This window comes from Balaenoptera physalus, assembly GCF_965194825.1.
Source record: "Balaenoptera physalus genome assembly, chromosome: 11".
Classification (NCBI taxonomy): Eukaryota; Metazoa; Chordata; class Mammalia; order Artiodactyla; family Balaenopteridae; genus Balaenoptera; species Balaenoptera physalus.
The window spans coordinates 58,475,556-58,500,162 of NC_138896.1; the positions used below are offsets into that span (position 1 = coordinate 58,475,556).

The 24,607-nt window shown below is 38.9% G+C and overlaps 1 protein-coding gene across 1 annotated transcript in view; it reads right to left on the minus strand.

Annotated features, from left to right (window-relative positions):
• Window positions 1-4,846: 4,846 nt before the first annotated feature.
• The window catches only part of CMTM6 (CKLF like MARVEL transmembrane domain containing 6), a 41,594-nt gene continuing 21,833 nt past the window's right edge, over window positions 4,847-24,607 (minus strand). Inside the window, exons 3-4 of the mRNA XM_082411873.1 lie at window positions 10,147-10,245; window positions 4,847-7,597 (exon numbers count right to left, since the gene is read on the minus strand). Coding sequence (XP_082267999.1) covers window positions 7,475-7,597; window positions 10,147-10,245 — 222 coding nt within the window. The 3' untranslated portion in view covers window positions 4,847-7,474. The remainder of the gene's footprint in view (window positions 7,598-10,146; window positions 10,246-24,607) is intronic.

Here is a 24,607-nt window from a genome sequence, read left to right on the forward strand (position 1 = left end):
CATGTGGGATCTTGGTTCCCTGACCAGGGATCAAACCCACACCCCCTGCATTGGAAGCACAGAGTGTTTACCACTGGACCACCAGGGAAGTCCCTATATCATTAATTATTTTAAGGCACTTTTATAAAGTAGGCTTTATTTCCCTTGCCCTTTCAAACTGGGAAAAATATAGAGTAGATAGAAACCGACCTGGATGACTCCTGTCTGAACTCGGATCAAGTAGGACTTTAATCGTTGAACAAACAAATCTTTAATAGTGGTTACACCATTGGGGTGTCCTGATCCAACATCGAGGTTGTAAACCCTATTGTCAATATGAACTCTAGAATAGGGTTGTGCTGTTAGCCCTAGCGTTACTTGTTCTATTGATCAATTTTTTTGGATCAATAAATGATAAATTATTTTGACTAGTAGGTCTAGATTTTAATCACTCGGAGGCTTTTTTGTTCTCTGAGGTCACCCGGACCAAAATTGTTAACCCACATGAAATTTTTGTTGTCCCTTAATCATTTATTTTTTGGGTTAGTTAAAGCTCCATAGGGTCGTCTCGTCTTATTTTGTCATTGCCACCTCTTCATGGGAAGGTCAATTTCACTGATCGAAAGTAAGTGACAATAAAACCCTCGTGTGGCCATTCATATAAGTCCTCATTTAGAGAACAAATGGTGATGTTACCTTTGCATGGTCAGGATACCTCGGTCGTTTAACAGATGTCACTGGGCAGGCAGTGCCTCTAATACTTCTTATGCTAGAGGTGATGTTTTTGGTAAATAGGTGGGGTTTGCGTTTGCAGAGTTCCTTTTACTTTTTTAAAATCTTCCTTAGGTGTATAACTGTATAAAGGTTAACAGTGTATTTGATAAATAGTTTATCGTTGGTTTCGTTTATTTACTGTTAATTATCAGTATAGCATTGGTCACTGACGTAAGCTTATGCAAGGAGAAATATTTCTTGTTACTCATTAATATTACTGCTTCTATTAATAAGTCCAGTATTAAACTAGGAGTTGATTAATTTGTTGTTGGTATTAAGATAATTATTTTGTTGGTAATTCCATGGTAGTCCAGTGGTTAGGACTCTGCACTTCCACTGCAGGGGGCACGGGTTCAATCCCTGGTCGGGGAACTAAGATCCCGCAAGCCACATGGTGTGGCCAAAAAACAAAACAAAACAAAACAAAACAAAAAAAGGGAGAAGATAATTATATTGTTGAGCTTGAATGCCTTCTTTTTTTTTTTTTTTTGAATGCCTTCTTAATTGGTGCTGCTTTTAAGCCAACTAAGGTATTGTTTATATTTACTCTCTAGATAAGGTTGTATCCTGTTTCTAAAAAGCTGTACCTTTTTAGATGAACATTTAGAAATACATTAAAATTTATAGTTTTTTTTTGTAATTTTTAAAGTTGAACTAAGTTTCTGGACAACCAGCTATCACCAGGCTCATTAGGCTTATCACGTCTACTTATAAATCTTCTCACTATTTTGCCACATAGGTGAGTTTATTCTGATAAACTGTTCATAAGTAGCTCGTCTGGCTTTGGGATATTTAACTTAAATTCTCTTTGTTAAATATTTACTAGTTAAATCACTATGCAAAAGGTAAAAGGGATAAGCTTTGCTTTTTATTACTTTTAATATTTCTTTCATCATTACCTTATGGTACTTTATAATGTCAAAAAATTTGGGGGGACTTCCCTGGTGGCGCAGTGGTTAAGAATCTGCATGCCAATGCAGGGGACATGGGTTTGAGCCCTGGTCTGGGAAGATACTACATGCCACGGAGCAACTAAGCCTGTGCGCCACAACTACTGAGCCTACGCTCTAGAGCCCACGAGCCACGACTACTGAGCCCGTGTGCCACAACTACTGAAGCCTGCACGCCTAGAGCCCGTGCTCTGCAACAAGAGAAGCCACTGCAATGAGAAGCCCGCAGACCGCAACGAAGAGTAGCCCCTGCTCGACGCTACTAGAGAAAAGCTCACGTGCAGCAACGAAGACCCAATGCAGCCAAAAGAAATAAATAAATAATTTTAAAAAAAAGAATATAAACAAATTGGTTCCACCGCTTTGCAGACCCATTTGGAAATATTTAGCCATGTTGAAATTGCATATACCCTCTGACCCAACAATTTGATTTCTAAATACACACCCAACACATGTACACAAGATGTTCCAAGTATGTCTGCTCAATGCAACACTGGTTGAAATGATCAAGAATTTAAAAAATTTTTCTATAAACAGAGGAATGGTAAGTAAATCGTGGCATGTAGTATACGTATGATGGAACACCAAGTAGCAGTTAAAATGAATGAACTAGAGTTACAAGTATCAGATAAATTTCAAAATACTATCGACTAGGACTTCCCTGGTGGTGCAGTGGTTAAGAATCTGCCTGCCAATGCAGGGGACATGGGTTCGAGCCCTGGTCCGGGAAGATCCCACGTGCTGCGGAGCAACTAAGGCCATGCACCGCAACTACTGAGCCTGCGCTCTAGAACCCGTGAGCCACAACTACTGAGCCTGTGTGCCACAACTACTGAAACCTGAGCGCCTAGAGCCCGTGCTCCGCAGTGAGAAGCCCGCACACCACAACGAAGAGTAGCCCCTGCTCACAACTAGAGAAAGCCTGCCTGCAGCAACAAAGACCCAACGCAGCCAAAAATAATACATTAAAAAAAATACTACTGGGGCTTCCCTGGTGGCGCAGTGGTTGAGAATCTGCCTGCCAATGCAGGGGACACGGGTTCGAGCCCTGGTCTGGGAAGATCCCACATGCCGTGGAGCAACTAGGCCCGTGAGCCACAACTACTGAGCCTGCGCGTCTGGAGCCTGTGCTCCGCAACAAGAGAGGCCACGATAGTGAGAGGCCCGCGCACCATGATGAAGAGTGGCCCCCACTTGCCGCAACTAGAGAAAGCCCTCGCACAGAAACGAAGACCCAACAGAGCCATAAATAAATAAATAATTAATTAAATTTAAAAAAAAAATACTACTGACTAAAAAAAGCAAACTATACCACGCTGTACACTGTTTATGGATACATCTATATATATGTCAGATAAGAAAAACAGGAAAGATATCCACCAAATTCAAGACAGTGTTTACCTTTGGAAAAGGAAAGAGAACAAGATTAGAGGTGGTGGTACTTGAAAAGTGTAACTTCATTTTCTCTTTAAACAAGGGCCTTAAAGCAAATATGGCAAAATGTTATGATCTACTAAAGCTGGGTGGTATCTACAATAAGCATTATCCTCTGTAATTCCAGTGCTTGACATATTTCAAAAAATTTTAAAGTAGCTAAATGCAAAGATATCAGGGAAAGAACAATACTTTCCACTTTTGTTAAACCAATTTTCTATGGTAGACATTATTTGTAGAATTATAATTTAGTGTAAAAAATAAAACAAGTTTTTCTATTTTAAATTGTTTTGGGGTAGTCAGGCCTACAGAAATTTTTTGCTTTTAATTTTAATTGAAGTACAGTTGACTTACAATGTTGCAGAAATTTCTTAAACTGGGTATTTTATTTCTCCTAGCTAGGTCACAATCCTTTACACGCTTATGACAGACTGTTGATCCCTAACCCATGACGCTTTCTCTTGCTAACAGAACCAATTTTGTTCAGGTATCAGAAGGCTATATGCTTCAAAGGATATTCACAACCTAAGGGGAGGAATCTTGATTACTTTAAGCCAATCACAGCAATTCTAGTCTCCATGTTAAAAAGTGATTTGGAAACAGGTATTTAATATCTCCTAGTAAGATAAGTAGGTGAAGTCCACCAAGGGGCTTCTGTGAAAAAGGAACACCTTGGAAGGACATGGAAGAATCAACAACCTCTTCTCTTCTGGCCTTTGGACATTGTTGTACAAGCAGATGATGCCTGGAGATGTTGCCACCATCTTGCGAAACCATAAAGGGTCAATCCAGAAGACAAAAACTCTCACAGCAGAAGGTGGATGGGCAAGGACTTCCCTGGTGGCCCAGGGGAAAGACTCCGTGCTGCCAATGCAGGGGGCCTGGGTTTGATCCCCAGTCAGGGAACTAGATCCCACACGCATGCTGCAACTAAGACCCAGCATGGCCAAAATAAATAATAAATTAAAAAAAAAAAAAAAAAGGTGGATGGGCAGAAAAACATGGAAAGAGCCTGGGTCCCTGGTGAGCCACTGAATTTACCAGTTGTGGAACTGCCCTACCCAGACTTCTTGTGAAGTAAATTTTCCTTACTGTTTAAGACCCACTTACTTAATTAGGTTTCTGCTCCTTGCAGTTGACTGCATATTGATAAAATCATGCTCTTTATCAAAACAAAACAAACACAAAACTCCGAAGAATGTACAAATTCCAGTGAGTTCTTGACGACTATAAAGACCTTGTTATTCTGTACGTCTGGAGGCAGGAATTTTGCAAACTACACAAATAGTTGTAGCTTTACCAGAACCACCTCAGTTTTGCTTCACACTTTCCCAGTCACTGAATAGCTTGCAAGAGAATGTACCTATTTTGTTTTTAGGATTGTTGGCCACACCGAGAAATGTGATCGAGTCCAAATTTGCTTCTTTGGGAGTATTTAAAGGTATATTTAGTCCTTAACAAACATTCCTTTGTAACTCTTCACATACGGCTCCCTAAAAATGTTGTTTCAATGTGTATTCCAACTTTCCAAGAAGAGGGACAGCCCATGGGTAGGAGTTGGACGTGTTTCTTTTCTACCCATGCCCCACGCCCAGGCAGATCCAAAGTCCAGTATTCTTAACAAGGTTGTGGAGCCAACTCCTAGAACTCTGGAGAAAGCTTTCATTTAAACACCATGTTTTTATAATAATTAAACAACTACAAAGGTGTGAACAATAAAGTGGGTTTATTTAAAAAGAAGACTACAAAATTTGACATTGAGAGAGATATAAAAGACTCAGGATTTAAAATTATTAAATACAAAAATGATTGGTTATAAACAATGTAAAAATACATTTCCCAGTCCCCAAACAGAAGTAGAGCAGTTATAAAATTTTTATACTGTATGTGCATTTCCCTTATAATTTTTAAGAACCATTCTAAACAGTCTATTTGTGTACAATATAAATTTACCATAAACGTTAATAAAAAATTATTTTACATTTGAGTTTACTAAGCGTGCCCTTTTCTGTAAGTAACAGTATCTTTGGTTTCAAGTTCACCTTGAAATTTTTATTTACCACAAAGATCTTTTTACTCCTAACTAACTCCTTCTACAATAGAAGATGGAGGCTAATCAGTCATGGGTCCTGTAAAAAACAATGTGAAGAAAGGTTCTAGAGTGACCCAAAATACCAGTGAAGATATTACCTTTCGGTGGCCAGCTAAGAGGTTCATTCTGTGCCAATGAAACAAATGGAAGTGAAACCTCAGAACAAGCAGAGCTTAAGTAAGTTCCACGCCAACATGCTGTGGATGTGAGGCCAGCAGAGGACATTCCATCAAACTCAACTGAGCCCAGTGCATGAGTCGGGACCCTGAGGTAGCCCAGCTGGTCTGCTCTGAATCCCAGCTGGGTGCAGATGATACTTAAAAGGACAACAGTATAGCTGGATGTGAAATTTGAGAACCTGCCTATCATAAGCTGCTTATCTTTGAACCCAAGACCCAGGCTATTTCTCCTCTCTCAGACAGCACACCTAGTTAAAACAGCATCCAAGATTGGTTTCATTATCTCCCAAGCAGGTAGTGGTGACATCACCACTAGCACTAGCATCCAAGCTCTGATACAAATGGATAAGGTTCTGAGTCACTAAGAGCAGAAGCTGTGTCCGGCCATCTGCGTCTGAAAACCATCTACAACACACAATTGGCAGATGAGAAATTAAAAAAGGATGAGGTCATTAAACTGTCTCACTGGAAACATGATTCCACTCTTTCAGACAGAAAACCTACTAGCCCAGGAGACTTTAACCAAAGTACTGAAGGATCTGATGCATGGGCTCATTGCCTGAGCCCTACAGTCTTGAGTCAAAAAAAATCTACCAGGAGGACAAGAAAGGTCTAGTCTGTGAACCACTTGGTCAGAAAGGTCCCGTTTAAAAAAAAAAAAAAAAAAGGACCCACTTTAAGAAAGGTCTTGTTCAAAGTGCCCTTGCTGGCTGGCTCTAAGACAGCCTGCCAGCAACAGACAGTTCTTCCAAATTATCAGAACTGGATATGAAGTGTCTTCCGAGAATAGTTTGACTACTCCCTTACACCATCAACAGTATTAAACTGGGCAGGAATCTCTGGATATTCACTTTCTTAAGAAGGTCTCCTTTGAAGAAAAACCAGAGCAATGCCTATGTGGGAACAAGAACCCTAAAGAAAGATCCTGCTATATACTCTATGCAATTAAAAGGGCCCAAGATTCTGGAGAATCTGCCATCAAGGAAGCCAGAGCCAGAGGCCCAGCTATGCCTGATGAAGTAGTACATGGACCATTCTGATAAGGAGACAGAAAAGGGAGGCTCTCAAATCAAAAATCAAAGATTGGGGTTTTAAAAGAAGATTGGCTCCAAAGAAAACACTGAACAGAACCTGCAGAGCTGTATTAACGTCAGTAGAAATAATCATATGGCAAAAGGGAACAAACCATTTTCTATCTCGCAGTATGAACTCATCTCTTCAGGCATTTGGAAGTGGTCGAGGCCTACTTTTATAACTACTTTCACTGCATTGTGCAAAAGTGTATCTTATCTTTGGTCCTTAGTCATGATAGCAGTTTCTTCCATTTTTCTATCTTTCTATATAAAGATCTTTTTTTTTTACTTGATACTGACAACCAAAGTACAGTATAAACATGGGGTTACTGATGCTGTTGCTTTTGTAACATGGACAATATCAACGTCTCCCACACATTTTCTATTAGGCTATAAAAGGTCTCAGAAAGAGTTAATTATTATTATCCTAAAATGTTACAGTATAATTTTAAGGCTGAGTGAGATACAGTAAAGCCTGGGTTTTACATTTTAAGGAAAAAACCTAGACCAACATTTAAAATATTGATCTCTTAAATATACATTAAATTTTATCTAGTCATCCAAAAGCAAAGTTATAGTTAAGCAAATTAATTTAAAAATGAAACCATTTCTAAATGGATAAACTTAATCATGCTGTTTATACAGCTGTAAAGCATAATTTGAAAGCTAAGCCTAGTAACAATGACAGAATAATTTATCATCAGTTGAGCTATGTGACTTAAAGGAACAATTGCCCTCACCTCCAAACAAAACAAAACAAAACTTCATCTGACACAAGTTTCAACCGTTACCAAAAGAAAATATATTTTTTAAAACAAAAAGCCCTCTGGCCCAATTTGTGGTGACTGACACACAGTCCAATCAATACTGATCAAACTGCCTTTCTGCCTTGCGCTCCAAAGGAAGTGGTTTAATAATGACAGACTCTACAAGAGCTTCTGCCAGGGCTCAGGCACCACGCAGTGGCGACGTAACACCTGTTCCCTAGAGTCTCTAAGCATTAAGTGGTTCATTAACAGTAGCCTCAGGTTTTCTTGGCCGGGGCTCCTTACGTTTTTCATAGACCATAATGAAAAAGTCAGACAGGAACACAAAACTTGCTAGAAATCCAAACACCTGAGGAGGAAAAAGGGGCAAAGATTATATGAGGAATTCTGCAATATACTGTCACATTTCCTACTTGGCTCTGATCATGCTTTATACAAGCAAGACAATTCATCAATTTATCTTAAACACATCATTCTTAACATTAGTGGTTAAAAAATTTTTAAGGTCATCAAAAAATGGAAAGAAGTTACAAAAAACAATTCCAGAATAATGGTCATTAGTCAAAGTCTCACAAAATATTAATGTCCTGTCTTGTGTGTGTGTGTATGTGTGAGGTGCCAATCTATGAAGCTAAGGTTAATAGATGAAAAACAAAATCCTATAACATGATACAAAACACCGGATTGTTAGCAATGGTTTAGACTGACACACAGATGAGAAGAGCAGGCAGCCACGCCTAGGTAAAAATGGAAAAGGTTATTTGTATCAAAACAGAAATTCTATTTGGAAGATACTTTTAGGTTAAATGGTTCAATTACCTAAAAAGTATTTTCCAGCTCACTGTCACACTGTAATGACACAGCAACATGACGCCACTACCTACTTCCTCTTCCTTAAATCACTTCTTCCTCATTGTACTCTTCTAACATCTAATCAAACATTCTGAGAATTCTGTCAAGAGACAGAAGACCATGGTGCAAATTTAGCTTCTTCACTAGCAAAACCCTTAAGGAAGGGGGCCAAAGAAGTGCTCTGTAAAAAGAGAAAATCGATGTAGGTCACGGCTAAAGTCTCAATTCTAAGGCTCCATCTCCATGAAGTTTAACATTTTGTCGTCGTTTGCTGCAGTCTCTTGCCCTTCACACCCCATCCCTCCATTCTGCCTCATTTCACTGTAAAGCAAACGGAGCTCCTAATTCATTAATTCAACTGGATGTCCCCAACACATCCAACCAAAATGTAATTATCAATTCCACCCCTCGAAACCCAAGTCCCTTCTTCACTCTGGAGTCTGTATTTTGGCTTGATGGCATCTGTCCCCTTATTTGACTGGCAAATTTATTTGACACTTTAAAGGCAGATCAGATGTCATCTTGTCTACGAAGACATCTCTGACCACCTTAGAGAGCTCCGGTCCATACAGGACCCTCTATGCATATAACCCAAATGATCTTCTAGCTCTTCTGTTCACATCATAATTCTTAAAAAAGTGGACTCCCTCACCCATTTAAGTCTATATAATTTTCATAATTTAAATAGTTGCAAAAGATAATTTCCAGCATATTATAAATACTGAGCTTTTAAACCACCAGTCACTCTTAAATATATCTAATGAAATCTGAATACTGTAATATTCTGACACACCACCTAATTAAAACACACAAATAAGCTTTTTTTTTAATAGCTGGTAATTTTAGGACATGCTTTCTTTTCCCCCCACGAACTCAACATTTCCTCAACTTTATTTTACTTCCTCCACAGGATTTTATAGTAATACATTTTTATACTAGGAAGTATTTTACTGATTCACCCTATCATACTCTTCTGCAACAAAAATATGATTACAAACAAATTAAGCATAAGGCTTTTTTTCTCTTCAGCTATTTCATGTATCCATGACTAAATATTACTTACTGCTAGAATGCATCAAGGTTCGGCATTAATTTTATTGTTTTGTTTTTACACATTAAGTACTAAGAAACCGTGTTCACGTAAATAGGTAGATATGTTATAGCCATCTAATTCTCTGAACTCCTTTTGAGTTGTTCTATCATAAAAAGCAGTTTTAATGATCTATTAGCTGACAGTTCAATTAATTACAACTTCAATTTTCTTATGAACAAAGCATTAATTGGAAATCAGCTGACTAGTAAGAGGATTTGTTAACCAGTTGTTAGTTGTTCATGTTCACAGCACTGGCACCAATTAAGTCCATGATCCTTGATTTGTAATTCTGAAGTCCAAAAAGAAACAAAAACTCGAAGTTTCATGATTCACTTGGCTCAAAATTGACACAACGTAAAACTCTTTACAGTCTTTACCTATCTCTTTTACTGTGAATATTCAGATGCTTCAGAAATATTAATATGTTGGATTACAAGGTGCTGCCCAGGCCTTCTGAAGGTGTGTAATACAGTATATGCACAGTATTACCTTTCTAAAATGCAGAATATTCTGAATTCTAAAAAACATTTGGTCCCTCAAGGATTTCAGATAAAAACATTTACTTATCTATCTCTTATACTAGGCTGAACTTTGGGGTCATTTCTCCTGTCTATTCTCTACACCTAAAACAGCACCTGATATGTAGATGTGTTTCTGTTGAACCAAAAAGGGGAGAAATGTAAGATAATCAAGTCAATTTTACCACTTCCATTAGCAATAAAGTTCATATGTGGCTTCAATGGATTTTTGTTAACAAAACTCAGTCAAATTCTAAAGACAGTTTCTAGGTTTTTAAGGCTATCATATTTATTTGCTTTTAGGCCTCTAATCAAATTACACTAAAAAATAAGTTAAAAGACAAACCACTCTCCCTTACTGTATAACCTGTCAAGTACTTTCCAAATTCCATATTTCTAAGCAAATAAAAATAAGCAAAGATAAAAGTTACTTACAATTGAAGCAAGTTCAGCCGTGGTACTGTCATGTGTCAAAGAGAAAAAGATGGATGCCACCAAAAACACCAATCCTGTTCCCACAGTAATATAAAAATCCTATACATACACATAAAACATAAGAAATACAGCATGGTTAGGGTGGTTGAAAACAAATGTTTTAATTTTTAACTTTTAAAAAACTTCAGTGACTTTTTTTTCTTGACTCAAACTTACATACTTCAACTTCTAACTTTTCAATAAGCCTGGTATTTGATAAAATACCCTGTAAAGGAACACTACGCACACTCTGGACAGGGCATATTCAGAGAGTACGTCACAAGATAATGTTTTAATAAAAATAGTTCTCCATTATTACTTATTGTGGAATCTAAAAAGTAAACAAATGAGTAACAAAGACCCACAGACACAGAGAATAAACTAGTGGTGACCAGTGGGGAAAGGGGAGGGATAAGATAGGGGAAGGGGATTAAGAAGTACCAACTATCATGTATAAAATAAATAAGCAACAAGGATATATTGTACAGCACAGGAAAATCTAGCCGTTATTTGGTAACTAACTTTAAATGGAGTATAATCTATAAAAATATTGAATTGCTATGTTGTTCACCTGAAACTAATATAATACTGTAAAATCAATTATATTCTATTACAAATAAATAAATAAAAATGAAATAAAATAAAAACAGATCCCCAAAGGTCATGCATGTGTGTGCTTATCTTTTTCTCTAGGATGTATTAATTTTTAAAAAATATTCATTTATTTATTTGGCTGCACCGGGTCTTAGTTGCAGCACGTGGGATCTTCGTTGCCGCGTGCGGGATCTTTAGTTGCAGCATGTGGGATCTAGTCCCCTGACCAGGGATCGAACCCGGGTCACCTGCACTGGCAACACGGAGTCTTAGCCACCGGACCACCAGGGAAGTCCCCTCTCTAGGACATATTAAGATCAAAGCCAAAGGATTTATTAAATCCCACATTACTTCCAGCAAAAAACAGCATTTTTCTTCCCTTTCAACATAATCCATGCTAGGATGGCCTCTCTGAGAGTACTTCAGTGCTTTTAAAGCACTTTGGAAAAGAGAGACTCAACAGGATCACCCATCATTAACTAAAGACACTTAGGCTTTCTTGGAATAGCATGTCGTTTTCAATTGTGCCAAGTGGGTAATCCAACATGAGCTTGTATGATGAGATCATCTACTACATAAAAGCATCCACATCTCATCATAATGCAGCTTACAGCAATGGAATTCTTCATGGTTTGCAAGTGCTCTCTCAGGCATCACCTCAGGAGGCTCGCTCTCAAATGCCAACTGAAAACAGTGCTTGACATACATACTTGATTCAGAGGAGAAACTGGAAAAATGACAGCCACTCCAAAGTGTTTTAAGTCTGATACTTTTTGAATTTTCTGAAATGCAATCTCCACTAAACCTAGTATCAGTAAAACTACCCAAAACAGAATTCACTATTTTGTTAGTTCACTTAACACTTACAAGAAATTGCAGAGATTGCCTCTTTGCTTCTAAAAGAGGTGCTTTTCTGCAGCACTTTTTTTCCTATTCCTTTGAATTGAATATTATTTAAATCTGTTACATACAAATATAAAACTCTATTTACTAATATTTGGAGTACACTCAAGGAGGTATTTAAACAAGACAATCATTTTGAGACAAAATAATGTAGTATTCAATAAACACGGGTTCTAGAGCGAGACTACCTGAGTTCACATTCCAGTAATATTACTTCTTAGCTACATGACTGAATTAGTTACCTAAGGTCTGTGTGCCTTTGTTTCTTCAACTGCAAAATGAGAGTAGTAACAATATCGTATTCATAGGTGATTCTATAGATTAGAGTTAATCCATGGAAAGTGATCAGATCAGTGCCAGAAACACAATAAATGTTCCATAAACATTGGCTATTGTTATTCTTGATACAACGGGACCCACAAGAGCATGGGATAGAAAAGATTCTCTTTCCAAAAAGATTACTGTTCCTCCCTAGACACTACCACCACCACACACTCAAAACATTTTCTCTATAACAGAAAAGTCCTTACATAAAGATTTTTTTAATTTAAGTATATTAATAAGCAGACAGTAAAAGTAATTTTTAAACCATTCAAGCAAACATGACTTCCTTACGATGTTAGGTGAAAAGTAGAACATACATACTCTACAATTACAACTATGTTTAAAACTTTCTATAAGACCCAAAAGACATACAGTAAAATATTTACAAAAGCTATTTTAGGATGAAATGACTAATTTTTCTTTTTTTCCTCAGTATTTTAAAATCAGTATTTACTCTAAAATAACTTTTTAAATGCTCAAATTTGATGTAATAAGTGCTTTACATTTTGCTTAGTTTGACCATTATACTAAACTGGGAAATATGTTGTTTCTTGTCAGAAAGATCAATGTTCTTAAACGCTACAGATGCAGCACTAAAAAACTATAAACATTTCTAAAAATATTTTTATGGAAAGTAGTGCTATTTTGCTGTTGAGATAAGAAATGAAAAAAATATTTTCAATCTTTAATGTTTAAAATATGAATTTACACATTCAAGCTACAAATCAACCAGCTCAGATGTTACTGAATTTTTCCCTTGTCCAAATCTTATCACATACTAATCTGTAAAAAGGAAGACTTTTCACAGATTAAAAATATAATTAACAAAAATTCTAAGATATTCTCCGCATCCTCTTCTTAATACGTATTTCATAAAACAAATGGGTTCTGTTGTCACTGCTATACAAAGATTCTTGTGGTGACGATATGTGCCATGATAGCATCTAAATATACTAGGGCAGTGGTTCTAGCAGCGTTCTGCCTAGGCCACATGGTAGACTTCAGAGTGTGAGAACTTTCCTGGGTTCAAATCTGTTTATTTTTACCCTCACTGTGTAACTTTGGATAAGTTACTTAACCACTCTCAACCTAAGTTTCCTCAACAGAAAAATGGAGCATTGAGGCGTGAAGATTCTAAATCACAGCACATAAAGTGCCTGGCACACAGTAAACACTGACAGCAGCTATTATCGGGTAAGATAATGGGAACTGCCATATATTGGCCATACCAAGAACTGCATGTATGTGTTCATCAAAGTCTTAATGGATTTGACTCAGACTCTACCTGTTTTTCAAAGTTATTTTTTTAGCTGTTTGGTATCAACTTTTTGTTTTTTAATTTTTCAAACTTAAAAGAATCATTATATATATGTATTTTTTATTAAAGTATAGTTGAGTTACAATATTGTGTTAGCTTCAAGTATACAGCAAAGTGATTCAGTTATATTTTTTCAGATTATATTCATTATATGTTATTACAAGATATTGAATATTGTTCCTTGTGCTACACAGTAAATCCTTTTTGCTTATCTATTTTATGTATAGTAGTTTGTATCTCTTAATCCCACACCCCTAATTTGTCCCCTCCTCCCTTCCCTCTCCACTTTGGTAACCATACGTTTGTTTTCTATGTCTGTTAAGTCTGTTTCTGTTTTGTATACAGATTCTTTTGTATTATTTTTAAGATTCCACATATAAGTGATATCATATAGTATTTGTCTTTCTCTGACTTACTTCACTAAGTTTAATATTCTCTAGGTCCAGTAACTAACATATTACTGCAAATGGCAATATTTCATGCTTAAAGAATTATTTTAAAAGAAGGGAATAGGAGCCCCAATCAAGACAGCAGAGTAGAAGGACGTGGAACTCACCTCCTTCCACAAATACACCAAAAATACCCCTACAAATGGAACAATTCTCACAGAACACCTACTGAACACCAGCAGAAGACCTCAAACACCTGAAAGGACAGGAAAAATCTCCACGTGACCAGGTAGGACAAAAGGGAAAAAAAAAAGGGAAAGCAGGACGGGATCTGCGGCCATGGGAGGGAGCTGGAAAAAGGAAAGGTTCCTGCACCCTGGGATGCCCCCTCACTGGCAGGGAGATCAACCAGGACAGAAAGGGAGCTTCAGAGGTGCAGAGGAGAGTGCAACAACTGGTCTGTGGCAGGCAGAACAAACAGAGACCTGCACAGACGGCCGTGCCACCGCCCTGCGCATCCCAGCCTGAGACACACATCTGCTGGTACGGGCAGGGGCTGGGTGCTGAAACTCAGAGTTTAGAGGACAGAACAGGGAGAGGGCTGCTGTTGGCTGTGTGGAAACAGCCTGAAGGGGCTGGAGTGTGGTGCGGTCGCAACCGGGGATGTTTGCGGAAGAAGCCCAGGCCTGTCACAGAAGTGAAGCGCCATCGTTAAGTGGCGCATGAGGAGGGGATGGAGGCCGCCATAGCAGCCTCTTTCTCACGTGCCAGCCCCCACCTCCGCAGGCTCCAGGGGAGCGCACCCCAGCCACCGCCCTGGGGGCTCCTGCCTTGACAGGCTCCAGCGTCCCAGCCGCTGCCTCGGCGGGCTCTGGGAGCAAACGCCAGTGGGTTGCCCACACACAGAGGCAGAGCTGAAACCACAGCTGGACCCCAGCGGCCACGAGACTTAGGAAGTAGGGCTGAAATCTCTCCCTGCAGCTGTGCAAGCCACAGACTTACACCTCCGCCGCCAGCTGTGTAAATTCAGCACCTGCAGAACATCCGAGGGACAACAGGTCCTCCCATGGCTGGGACAGATCTGGCCTTAGCAGCTGTGGGCTTTGTGGGCACATGCATGTAGGGACTGGGCTGGGCCAGGGTCTGAGCTGCCTCCATAGCCCCCACGGCAGGTCCAGGTGCACAACTACTGTAGTCCTGGAACCTGACTTCAGTGGATCTGCGCTGGTGGCCTTGTGAAAACAAGGCCAGAGGGACACCAGGGCTGACTGATGGCATTCCCAAGGTTGAGACGGGGGCAAGGGCAGTGCCAACAACAGTGTACTTTGTGAGCCCGCACAACGGGTGACAGGTGAGCACACTCACCTGTGAACAGCTCTGGCAGAGGAATAGTCAGTGGCTCCTCTCCCAATGGGAGCACGCCAATCCCACCTACCTTGCACCATCACTCAGAAATGCACCTGGGGGCTTCTACTCCAACAACTAGGGAACAAACCCAGCCTGATAGAGCAGTGAAAACCACAGAGCAAGGAGGAGGCCCCACTCAATATCCAGTGCAGGTTCTGGTCACCACAACACCAGTCACACCTCCTAGCAAGGGGATGACAACAGCCAGCATACACTGAGGAAAGAGGTGGCAGGCATCCAAGCTAAAAACAGCCCTCGCACCAAAAAATATCAAACCCACAAAGGCTACACAGGAACACTCCCACATAAAAACAGCCCTCCAAACCACAGTAGATAATTGTTCGTCCTCAACTCATAGAGCAAGAGAAATATAAGTAAAATGAAGAAGCAGAGGAACCACTCCCAATTAAAAGATCAAGAGAATTCCCCTGAAAGAACAAACAACAAAACAGACCTCTTTAATCTAATAGATATCGAGTTCAAAAAGGAGATAATGAAAACGCTGAAGAAGTTAAGGACTATTTATAGAAATGCAGATTACTATAAAAAGAAATAGAAACTATAAAAAGGAACCAAGAAAAATTAGAGAACTCATTCACTGAGATGAAAGTTGAGCTAAAGGCAATGAATAGTAGAACGAATAATGCAGAAGAACAAGTGACCTGGAAGATGGAATAATGGAAATCACCTAATCAGAACAGCAGACAGAAAGGCAAATGAAAAAAAATGAAAGCAACATAAGAGACCTGTGGGATAATACAAAGCATGCCAATCTACGCATAACAGGGATCCCAGAAGGAGAAGAAAGAGAAAAGGGAATTGAAGATGCTATGGCTGAAAACTTCCCAAACCTAAAGAAGATAACAGATATCCAGGTACAGGAAGCACAGAGGGTCCAAAACAAGATAAACCCAAACAGACCTACACCAAGACATATTTCTCTACAGAAATGCTGCAGGCCAGGGACTTCCCTGGTGGTCCAGTGGTAAAGAATCTGCCTTCCAATACAGGGGACACAGGTTTGATCCCTGGTCGGGGAACTAAGATCCCACATGCCGTGGGGCAACTAAGCCCGCACACCACAACTACTGAGCCTGTGCAACTCAACTAGAGAGAGAAAACCCGCACACCACAACTAGAGAGAAGCCCATGCGCTGCAACGAAGAGCCCACACGCCACAACACAAGAAGATCCTGCATGCCGCAATGAAGATCCCACATGCCACAACGAAGACCCAATGCAGCACCCCCCGCCCCCCCCAAAAAAAGGTGTCTATGGAAAAAAAAACAAAGAAATGTTGCAGGCCAGAAGGGAGTGGCAAGATACATTCAAAGTCCTGAGAGGGAAAAATCTGCAACCTAGGATACTCTACCCAGCAAGATTATCATTTAGAATAGAAGGAAAAATAAAGAATTTCTCAGACAAACAAAAACTAAAAGAATACAGCAATACCAAACCCATCCTAAGGGAAATATTGAAAGGTCTTCTCTAAATAGAAAAGAAGAATCTATAGGAAAGAGAAAATCCTAATCAGAAAGTAAATTACTTAAGTAAGCTCTATACAGATTTAAAAAAAGAAAATCAAAATTTTCTGTGAAAGTGACGATAACCACAAAGAACAGCAAAAGGAAGAACATGAAGATGTAAAAGAGGACATCAAAATCATCAAATGTGGGGGAGGAGAGTAAGAAAATGTAATTTTTTTTTTTCTAGAATGTGTTCGAACCTATATGATTACCAGTCTAAAGCAAATGGGAAGGGTTAATATACTTGAAAAACAGGGCAACCACAAATCAAAAACACACAATAGGTTCACAAACACCAAAAAGAAGAGAACATAAGCATAATACCAAAGAAAGTCTTCAAACCACAAAAGGAAAAACAAAAAGGGACAAAGAAGAAATATAAAATCAACGGGAAAACAAGGTTTAAAATGGCAATAAATACGTATCTATCAATAATTACTTTAAATGTCAATGGACTAAATGCTCCAATCAAAAGACACAGAGTGGCAGACTGGATGAAACAAGAGCCTACATACACTATGCTGCCTACAAGAGACCGACTTTAGGGACTTCCCTGGTGGCACAGTGGTTAAGAACCCGCCTGCCAACGCAGGGGACCCGGGTTCGAGCCCTGGTCCAGGAAGATCCCACATGCCGCGGAGCAACTAAGCCTGTGTACCACAACAACTGAGCCTGTGCTCTAGAGCCCGCAAGCCACAACTAGTGTGCCCACGTGCCACAACTACTGAAGCCCACGTGCCTAGAGCCTGTGCTCTGCACAAAAGAAGCCACTGCAATGAGAAGCCCACGCACCGCAACAAAGAGTAGCCCCTGCTTGCTGCAACTAGAGAAAGCCCGTGCATAGCAACGAAGACCCAACGCAGCCAAAAACAAATAAATAAATAATTTAAAAAAAAAAATGACCCACTTTAGGGCAAAGGTCACACCTAGATTTAAAGTGAGGAGTTGGAAAAAGATGTTTCATGCAAACGAAAATGACAAGAAAGTGGGGGTTGCCAATACTCATATCAGACAAAATAGACTTTAAAACAAAGGCTATAAAGAAAGATAAAGAACACTATATAATGATAACAGGATCAATACAAGGAGAGGATATTACACTTGTCAACATATATGCACCCAACATAGGAGCACCCAAATACATAATACAAACACACACCTAAAGGGAGAAACTGACAGGAGAACAGTAATAGTATATTTTAACACCCCACTCACATCAATGGACAGATCTTCTACACAGAAAATGAATAAGGCAACAGAGATCCTAAGTGATACAATAGAACAGTTAGACTTAGTTGATATTTTCAGGACATTACACCCCCAAAAAGCAGAATACACATTCTTTTCAAGCGCACATGGAACGTTCTCTAGGATTGACCACATACTAGGGCACAAAACAAGCCTCAACAAATTTAAGGGTATAGGAATTATTTCAAGCATCGTTTCTGACCACAACAGCATGAAACTAGAAATCAACAACAAAAAAAGAAACAAGAAAAAAAACAATTACATGGAGACCAAACAACGTGCTCCTAAAATAATCAATGGGGCTTCCCTGGTGGCGCAGTGGTTGAGAACCTGCCTGCCAATGCAGGGGACACGGGTTCGAGCCCTGGTCTGGGAAGATCCCACATGCCGCGGAGCAACTGGGCCCGTGAGCCACAATTACTGAGCCTGCGCTCCGCAACAAGAGAGGCCGCGATAGTGAGAGGCCCGCGCACCGCGATGAAGAGTGGCCCCTGCTTGCCGCAACTGGAGAAAGCCCTCGCACAGAAACGAAGACCCAACACAGCCAAAAATATAAATAAATAAATAAATAAATAAAAATAAAATAAAATAAAATAAAATAATCAATGGGTCAATGGTGAAATCAAAGAAGAAATTAAAAAATACCTTGAGGCAAATGACAATGAAAACACAACCATACAAAATCTATGGGGAAATTCCCCGGTGGTCCAGTGATTAGGACTCCGTGCTCTCACTGCTGAGGGCCCGGGTTCAATCCCTGATCAGGGAAATAAGATCCCACAAGTCGTGTAGCACAGCCAAAAAAGATAAACAAAATCTATGGGATGCAATAAAAGCAGTTCTTAGAAGAAAGTTCATAGTGACACAGGCCTTCTTTAAGAAACAAGAAAAATCTGAAATAACTTAACCCACCACCTAAAATAATCAGAAAAAGAAGAACAAACAAAACCTAAAGTCAGCAGAAGAAAGGAAATAATAACGATCAGAGAGGAAATAAATAAAATAGAGATTTAAAAAATAGAAAAAAAAATCAATAAAACCAAGAGCTGGTTCTTTGAAAGGGTAAACAGAATTGACAAGCCTCTGGCCAGGTGCACCAAGAAGAAAAGAGACAAGACCCAAATAAGCAAAATAAGAAATGAAAGGGGAAAAATCACAACTGATACTGCAGAAATACAAAAAAACCATAAGAGAATACTATGAACAATTATATGCCAACATATTTGACAATCTAGAAGAAATGGACAACTTTCTAGAAACATACAGCCCACCAAAATTGAATCAAGAAGAAATAATTTGAACAGACCAATCACGAGAAGTGAAACAGAATCTGTAGTAAAAAACAAAAAAAACTCCCTACAGGGACTTCCCTGGCTGTCCAGTGGTTAAGACTCCACGCTTCTAATGCAAGTGGTATTGGAAAAGTTGGACAGCCACATGCAAATCAATAAAGTTAGAACACACCATCACACTATACACAAAAATAAATTCAAAATGGCTTAAAGACTTAAATATGAGACATGACACCATAAAACTCCTTGAACATAGACAAAACATTCTCTGATGTAAGTTGTACCAATCATACCAGTCACCCAAGGCAATAGAAATAAAAGCAAAAATAAACAAATGGGACCTAATCAAACTTACAAGCTTTTGTAAAGCAAAGGAAGCCATAAACAAAACGAAGAGACTACCTATGGACTGGGAGAAAATATTTGCAAATGATGTGACTGACAAGGGCTTAACTTCCAAAATATACAAACAGCTCAAACAACTCAATAACAAAAAAAGCCCAATCAAAAAATGGTGAGAAGACCTAAATAGACATTTCTGAAAAGAAGATATACAGATGGCCAATAGGCACATGAAAACATGCTCATCATCGCTAATTATCAGAGAAATGCAAATCAAAACTACAATGAGGTACACCACCACACACTGGTCAAAACAGCCATCATTAAAAAGTCTACAAATAATAAATGTTGGAGTAGGTGTGGAGAAAAGGGAACCCTCTTACACTGCTGGTGGGAATGTAAATTGGTATAGCCACTATGGAAAACAGTATGGAGGCTCCTCAAAAAACTAAAAATAGAGTTACCATATGATCCAGCAATTACACTCCTGGGAATACACCCAGACAAAACTGTAATTCAAAAATATACATGCACCCCAATACTCACAGCAGCACTATTTACAATAGCCAAGACATGGAAACTACCTAAATGTCCATCAACAAATGACCGGATAAAGAAAATGTGGTGTGTATATATATATGTATATATATATGTATGTGTGTGTGTGTATACACACACACACACATACATACACACGATGGAATATTACTCAGCCATAAAAAAAGGAAATCACACCATTTGCAGCAACATACTATGATGATCTCTAGGTCCATCTAAGTGAAGTAGGTTAGACAGAGAAGGACAAATACCATATGATATCACTTATATGTGGAATCTAAAATACAACACAAATGAACTTATTTACTAAACAAACACACTCGTGGACTTAGAGAAAAGACTTGTGGTTGCCAAAGGGGAGGGAGGGTGGGAAAGGGAAGGATTGAGAGTTTGGGATTAGCGGATGCAAACTAGTATATATAGGATGGATAAACAACAAGGCCCTACTGTATAGCACAGGGAACTATACTCAATATCTGTGATAAACCATAATGAAAAAGAATATATATATGTACAACTGAATCACTTTGCTGTACAGCAGAAATTAACACAACACTGTAAATCAACTATACTTCAATAAAATTTTTTAAATGCAAAAAAAATAAATAAGTGAAAGAAGGCAATAGATTCTTATGGTACAAAACTAAAGAGTACAAATGAGTATACAGAAAAAAGTAAATCTTAGGTGTATGATCAATACAGGACCCAATGCTTGCTTCTCATTAATTTAAAACAATAAAATCTTACTGCTTTGTATTTATCCAGTTCTCTATTTATTTTTGTTGCACTGGGTCTTTGCTGCTGCACACTGGCTTTCTCTAGCTACAGCGAGCAGGGGCTACTCTTCACTGCGGTGCAGAGGCTTCTCATTGCAGTGGCTTCTCTTGTCGCGGAGGATGGGCTCTAGGCGTGTGGGCTTGGGCTTCGTAGTTGTGGCTCGTGGGCTCTAGAGCACAGAGCTCAGTAGTTGTGGCGTGCGGGCTTAGTTGCTTAGCGGCATGTGGGAATCTTGCCAGACCAGGGATCGAACCCATGTCCCCCAAATTGGTAGGCGGATTATTTTTGTTTTTTATTTTTTTTAACATCTTTATTGGAGTATAATTGCTTTACAATGGTGTGTTAGTTTCTGCTTTATAACAAAGTGAATCAGCTATACATATACATATATCCCCATATCTCCTCCCTCTTGTATCTCCCTCCCACCCTCCCTATCCCACCCCTTTAGGTGGTCACAAAGCACCAAGCTGATCTCCCTGTGCTATGCGGCTGCTTCCCACTAACTATGTATTTTGGTAGTATATATAAATCCATGCCACTCTCTCACTTCATCCCAGCTTACCCTTCACCCTCCCCGTGTCCTCAAGTCCATTCTCTACATCTGCGTCTTTCTTCCTGTCCTACCCCTAGGTTCTTCATAACCATTCTTTTTTCTTTAGATTCCATATACATGTGTTAGCATATGGTATTTGTTTTTCTCCTTCTGACTTTACTCTGTATGACAGATGCTAGGTCCATCCACCTCACTACAAATAACTCCATTTTGTTTCTTTTTATGGCTGAGTAATATTCCATTGTATATATGTGCCACATCTTCTTCATCCATTCATCTGTCGATGGACACGTAGCTTGCTTCCATGACCTGGCTATTGTAAATAGAGCTGCAGTGAACATTGTGGTACATGACTCTTTTTGAATTATGGTTTTCTCAGGGTATATGCCCAGTAGTGGGATTGCTGGGTCCTATGGTAGTTCTATTTTTCATTTTTTAACGAACCTCAATACTGTTCTCCATAGTGGCTGTATCAATTTACATTCCCACCAACAGTGCAAGGGGGTTCCCTTTTCTCCACACCCTCTCCAGCATTTACTGCTTGTAGATTTTTTGATGATGGCCATTCTGACTGGTGTGAGGTGATACCTCATTGTAGTTTTGATTTGCATTTCTCTAATGATTAGTGATGTTGAGCATACTTTCATGTGTTTGTTGGCAATCTGTATATCTTCTTAGGAGAACGGTCTATTTAGGTCTTCTGCCCATTTTTGGATTGGGTTGTTTCTTTTCTTGATATTGAGCGGCATGAACTGCTTGTAAATTTTGGAGATTAATCCTTTGTCAATTGCTTCGTTTGCAAATATTTCCTCCCATTCTGAGGGCTGTCTTTTCTTCTGGTTTATGGTTTCCTTTGCTGTGCAAAAGCTTTTAAGTTTCATTAAGTCCCACTGGTTTAGTTTTGTTTTTATTTCCATTTCTGTAGGAGGTGGGTCAAAAAGGATCTTACTGTGATTTATGTCATAGAGTGTTCTGCCTATGTTTTCCTCTAAGAGTTTTATAGTGCCTGGCCTTACATTTAGGTCTTTAATCCATTTTGAGTTTATTTTTGTGTACGGTGTTAGGGAGTGTTCTAATTTCATTCTTTTACATGTAGCTGTCCAGTTTTCCCAGCACCACTTACTGAAGAGGCTGTCTTTTCTCCATTGTATAGTCTTGCCTCCTTCATCAAAAATAAGGTGACCATATGTGCATGGGTTTATCTCTGGGTTTTCTATCTTGTTCCATTGATCTGTATTTCTGTTTTTGTGTCAGTACCATACTGTCTTGATACTGTAGCTTTGTAGTATAGTCTGAAGGCAAGGAGCCTGATTCCTCTAGCTCCATTTTTCTTTCTCAAGATTGCTTTGGCTACTCAGGGTCTTTTGTGTTTCCATAGAAATTGTGAAATTTTTTGTTCTACTTCTGTGAAAAATGCCATTGGTAGTTTGATAGGGATTCCACGGAATCTGTAGATTGCTTTGGGTAGTATAGTCATTTTCACAATGTTGATTCCTCCAATCCAAGAACATGGTATATCTCTCCATCTATTTGTATCATCTTTAATTTCTTTCATCAGTGTCTTATAGTTTTCTGCATACAGGTCTTTTGTCTCCTTAGGTAGGTTTATTCCTAAGGTATTTCATTCTTTTTGTCACAATGGTAAATGGGAATGTTTCCTTAATTTCTCTTTCTGATCTTTTGTTTTAGTGTATAGGAATGCAAGACATTTCTGTGCATTAATTTTGTATCCTGCTACTTTACCAAATTCATTGATTAGCTCTAGCAGTTTTCTGGTAGAGTCTTTAGGATTCTCTATGGATAGTACCATGTCAACTGCAAACAGTGGCAGATTTACTACTTCTTTTCCAATTTGGATTCCTTTTATTTCTTTTTCTTCTCTGACTGCCGTGGCTAAAGCTTCCAAAACTATGTTGAATAAAAGGGGTGAGAGTGGGCAACCTTGTCTTGTTCCTGATCTTAGTGGAAATGGTTTCAGTTGTTCACCATTGAGAATGATGCTGGCTGTGGCTTTGTCATATATGGCCCTTATTATGTTGAGGTAAGTTCCCTCTATGCCTACTTTCTGGAGGGTTTTTATCATAAATGGGGGTTGAATTTTGTTGAAAGCTTTTTCTGCATCTACTGAGATGATCATATGGTTTTTCTCCTTCAATTTGTTAATATGGTGTATCACATTGATTGGTTTGTGTATATTGAAGAATCCTTGCGTTCCAGGGATAAACCCCACTTGATCATGGTGTATCCTTTTAATGTGCTGTTGGATTCTGTTTCCTAGTATTTTGTTGATGATTTTTGCATCTATGTTAAGCAGTGATATTGGCCTGTAGTTTTCTTTCTTTGTGACATCTTTGTCTGATTTTGGTATCAGGGTGATGGTGGCCTCGTAGAATGAGTTTCGGAGTGTTCCTCCCTCTGCTATATTTTGGAAGAGTTTGAGAAGGATAGGTGTTAGCTCTTGAAATGCTTGACAGAATTCGCCTGTGAAGCCATCTGGTCCTGGGCTTTTGTTTGTTGGAAGATATTTAATCACAGTTTCAATTTCAGTGCTTGTGACTGTTCTGTTTATATTTTCTATTTCTTCCAGGTTCAGTCTTGGAAGGTTGTGCTTTTCTAAGAATTTGTCCATTTCTTCCAGGTTGTCCGTTTTATTGGCATATAGTTGCTTGTAGTAATCTCTCATGATCCTTTGTATTTCTGCAGTGTCAGCTGTTAATTCTCCTTTTTCATTTCTAATTCTATTGATTTGAGTCTTCTCCCTTTTCTTCTTGATGAGTCTGGCTAATGGTTTATCAATTTTGTTTATCTTCTCAAAGAACCAGCTTTTAGTTTTATTGATCTTTGCTATTCTTCCTTCATTTCTTTTTCATTTATTTCTGATCTGATCTTTATGTTTTCTTTCCTTCTGCTATTTTGGGGCTCTTTTGTTCTTCTTTCTCTAATTGCTTTAGGTGTAAGGTTAGGTTGTTTGAGATGTTTCTTGTTTCTTGAGGTAGGATTGTATTGCTATAAACTTCCCTCTTAGAACTGCATTTGCTGCATCCCATAGGTTTTGGGTCGTCGTGTTTTCATTGTCATTTGTTTCTAGGCATTTTTTGATTTCCTCTTTGATTTCTTCAGTGATCCCTTGGTTATTTAGTAGTGTATTGTTTAGCCTCCATGGGTTTGTATTTTTTACAGTTTTTTCCTGT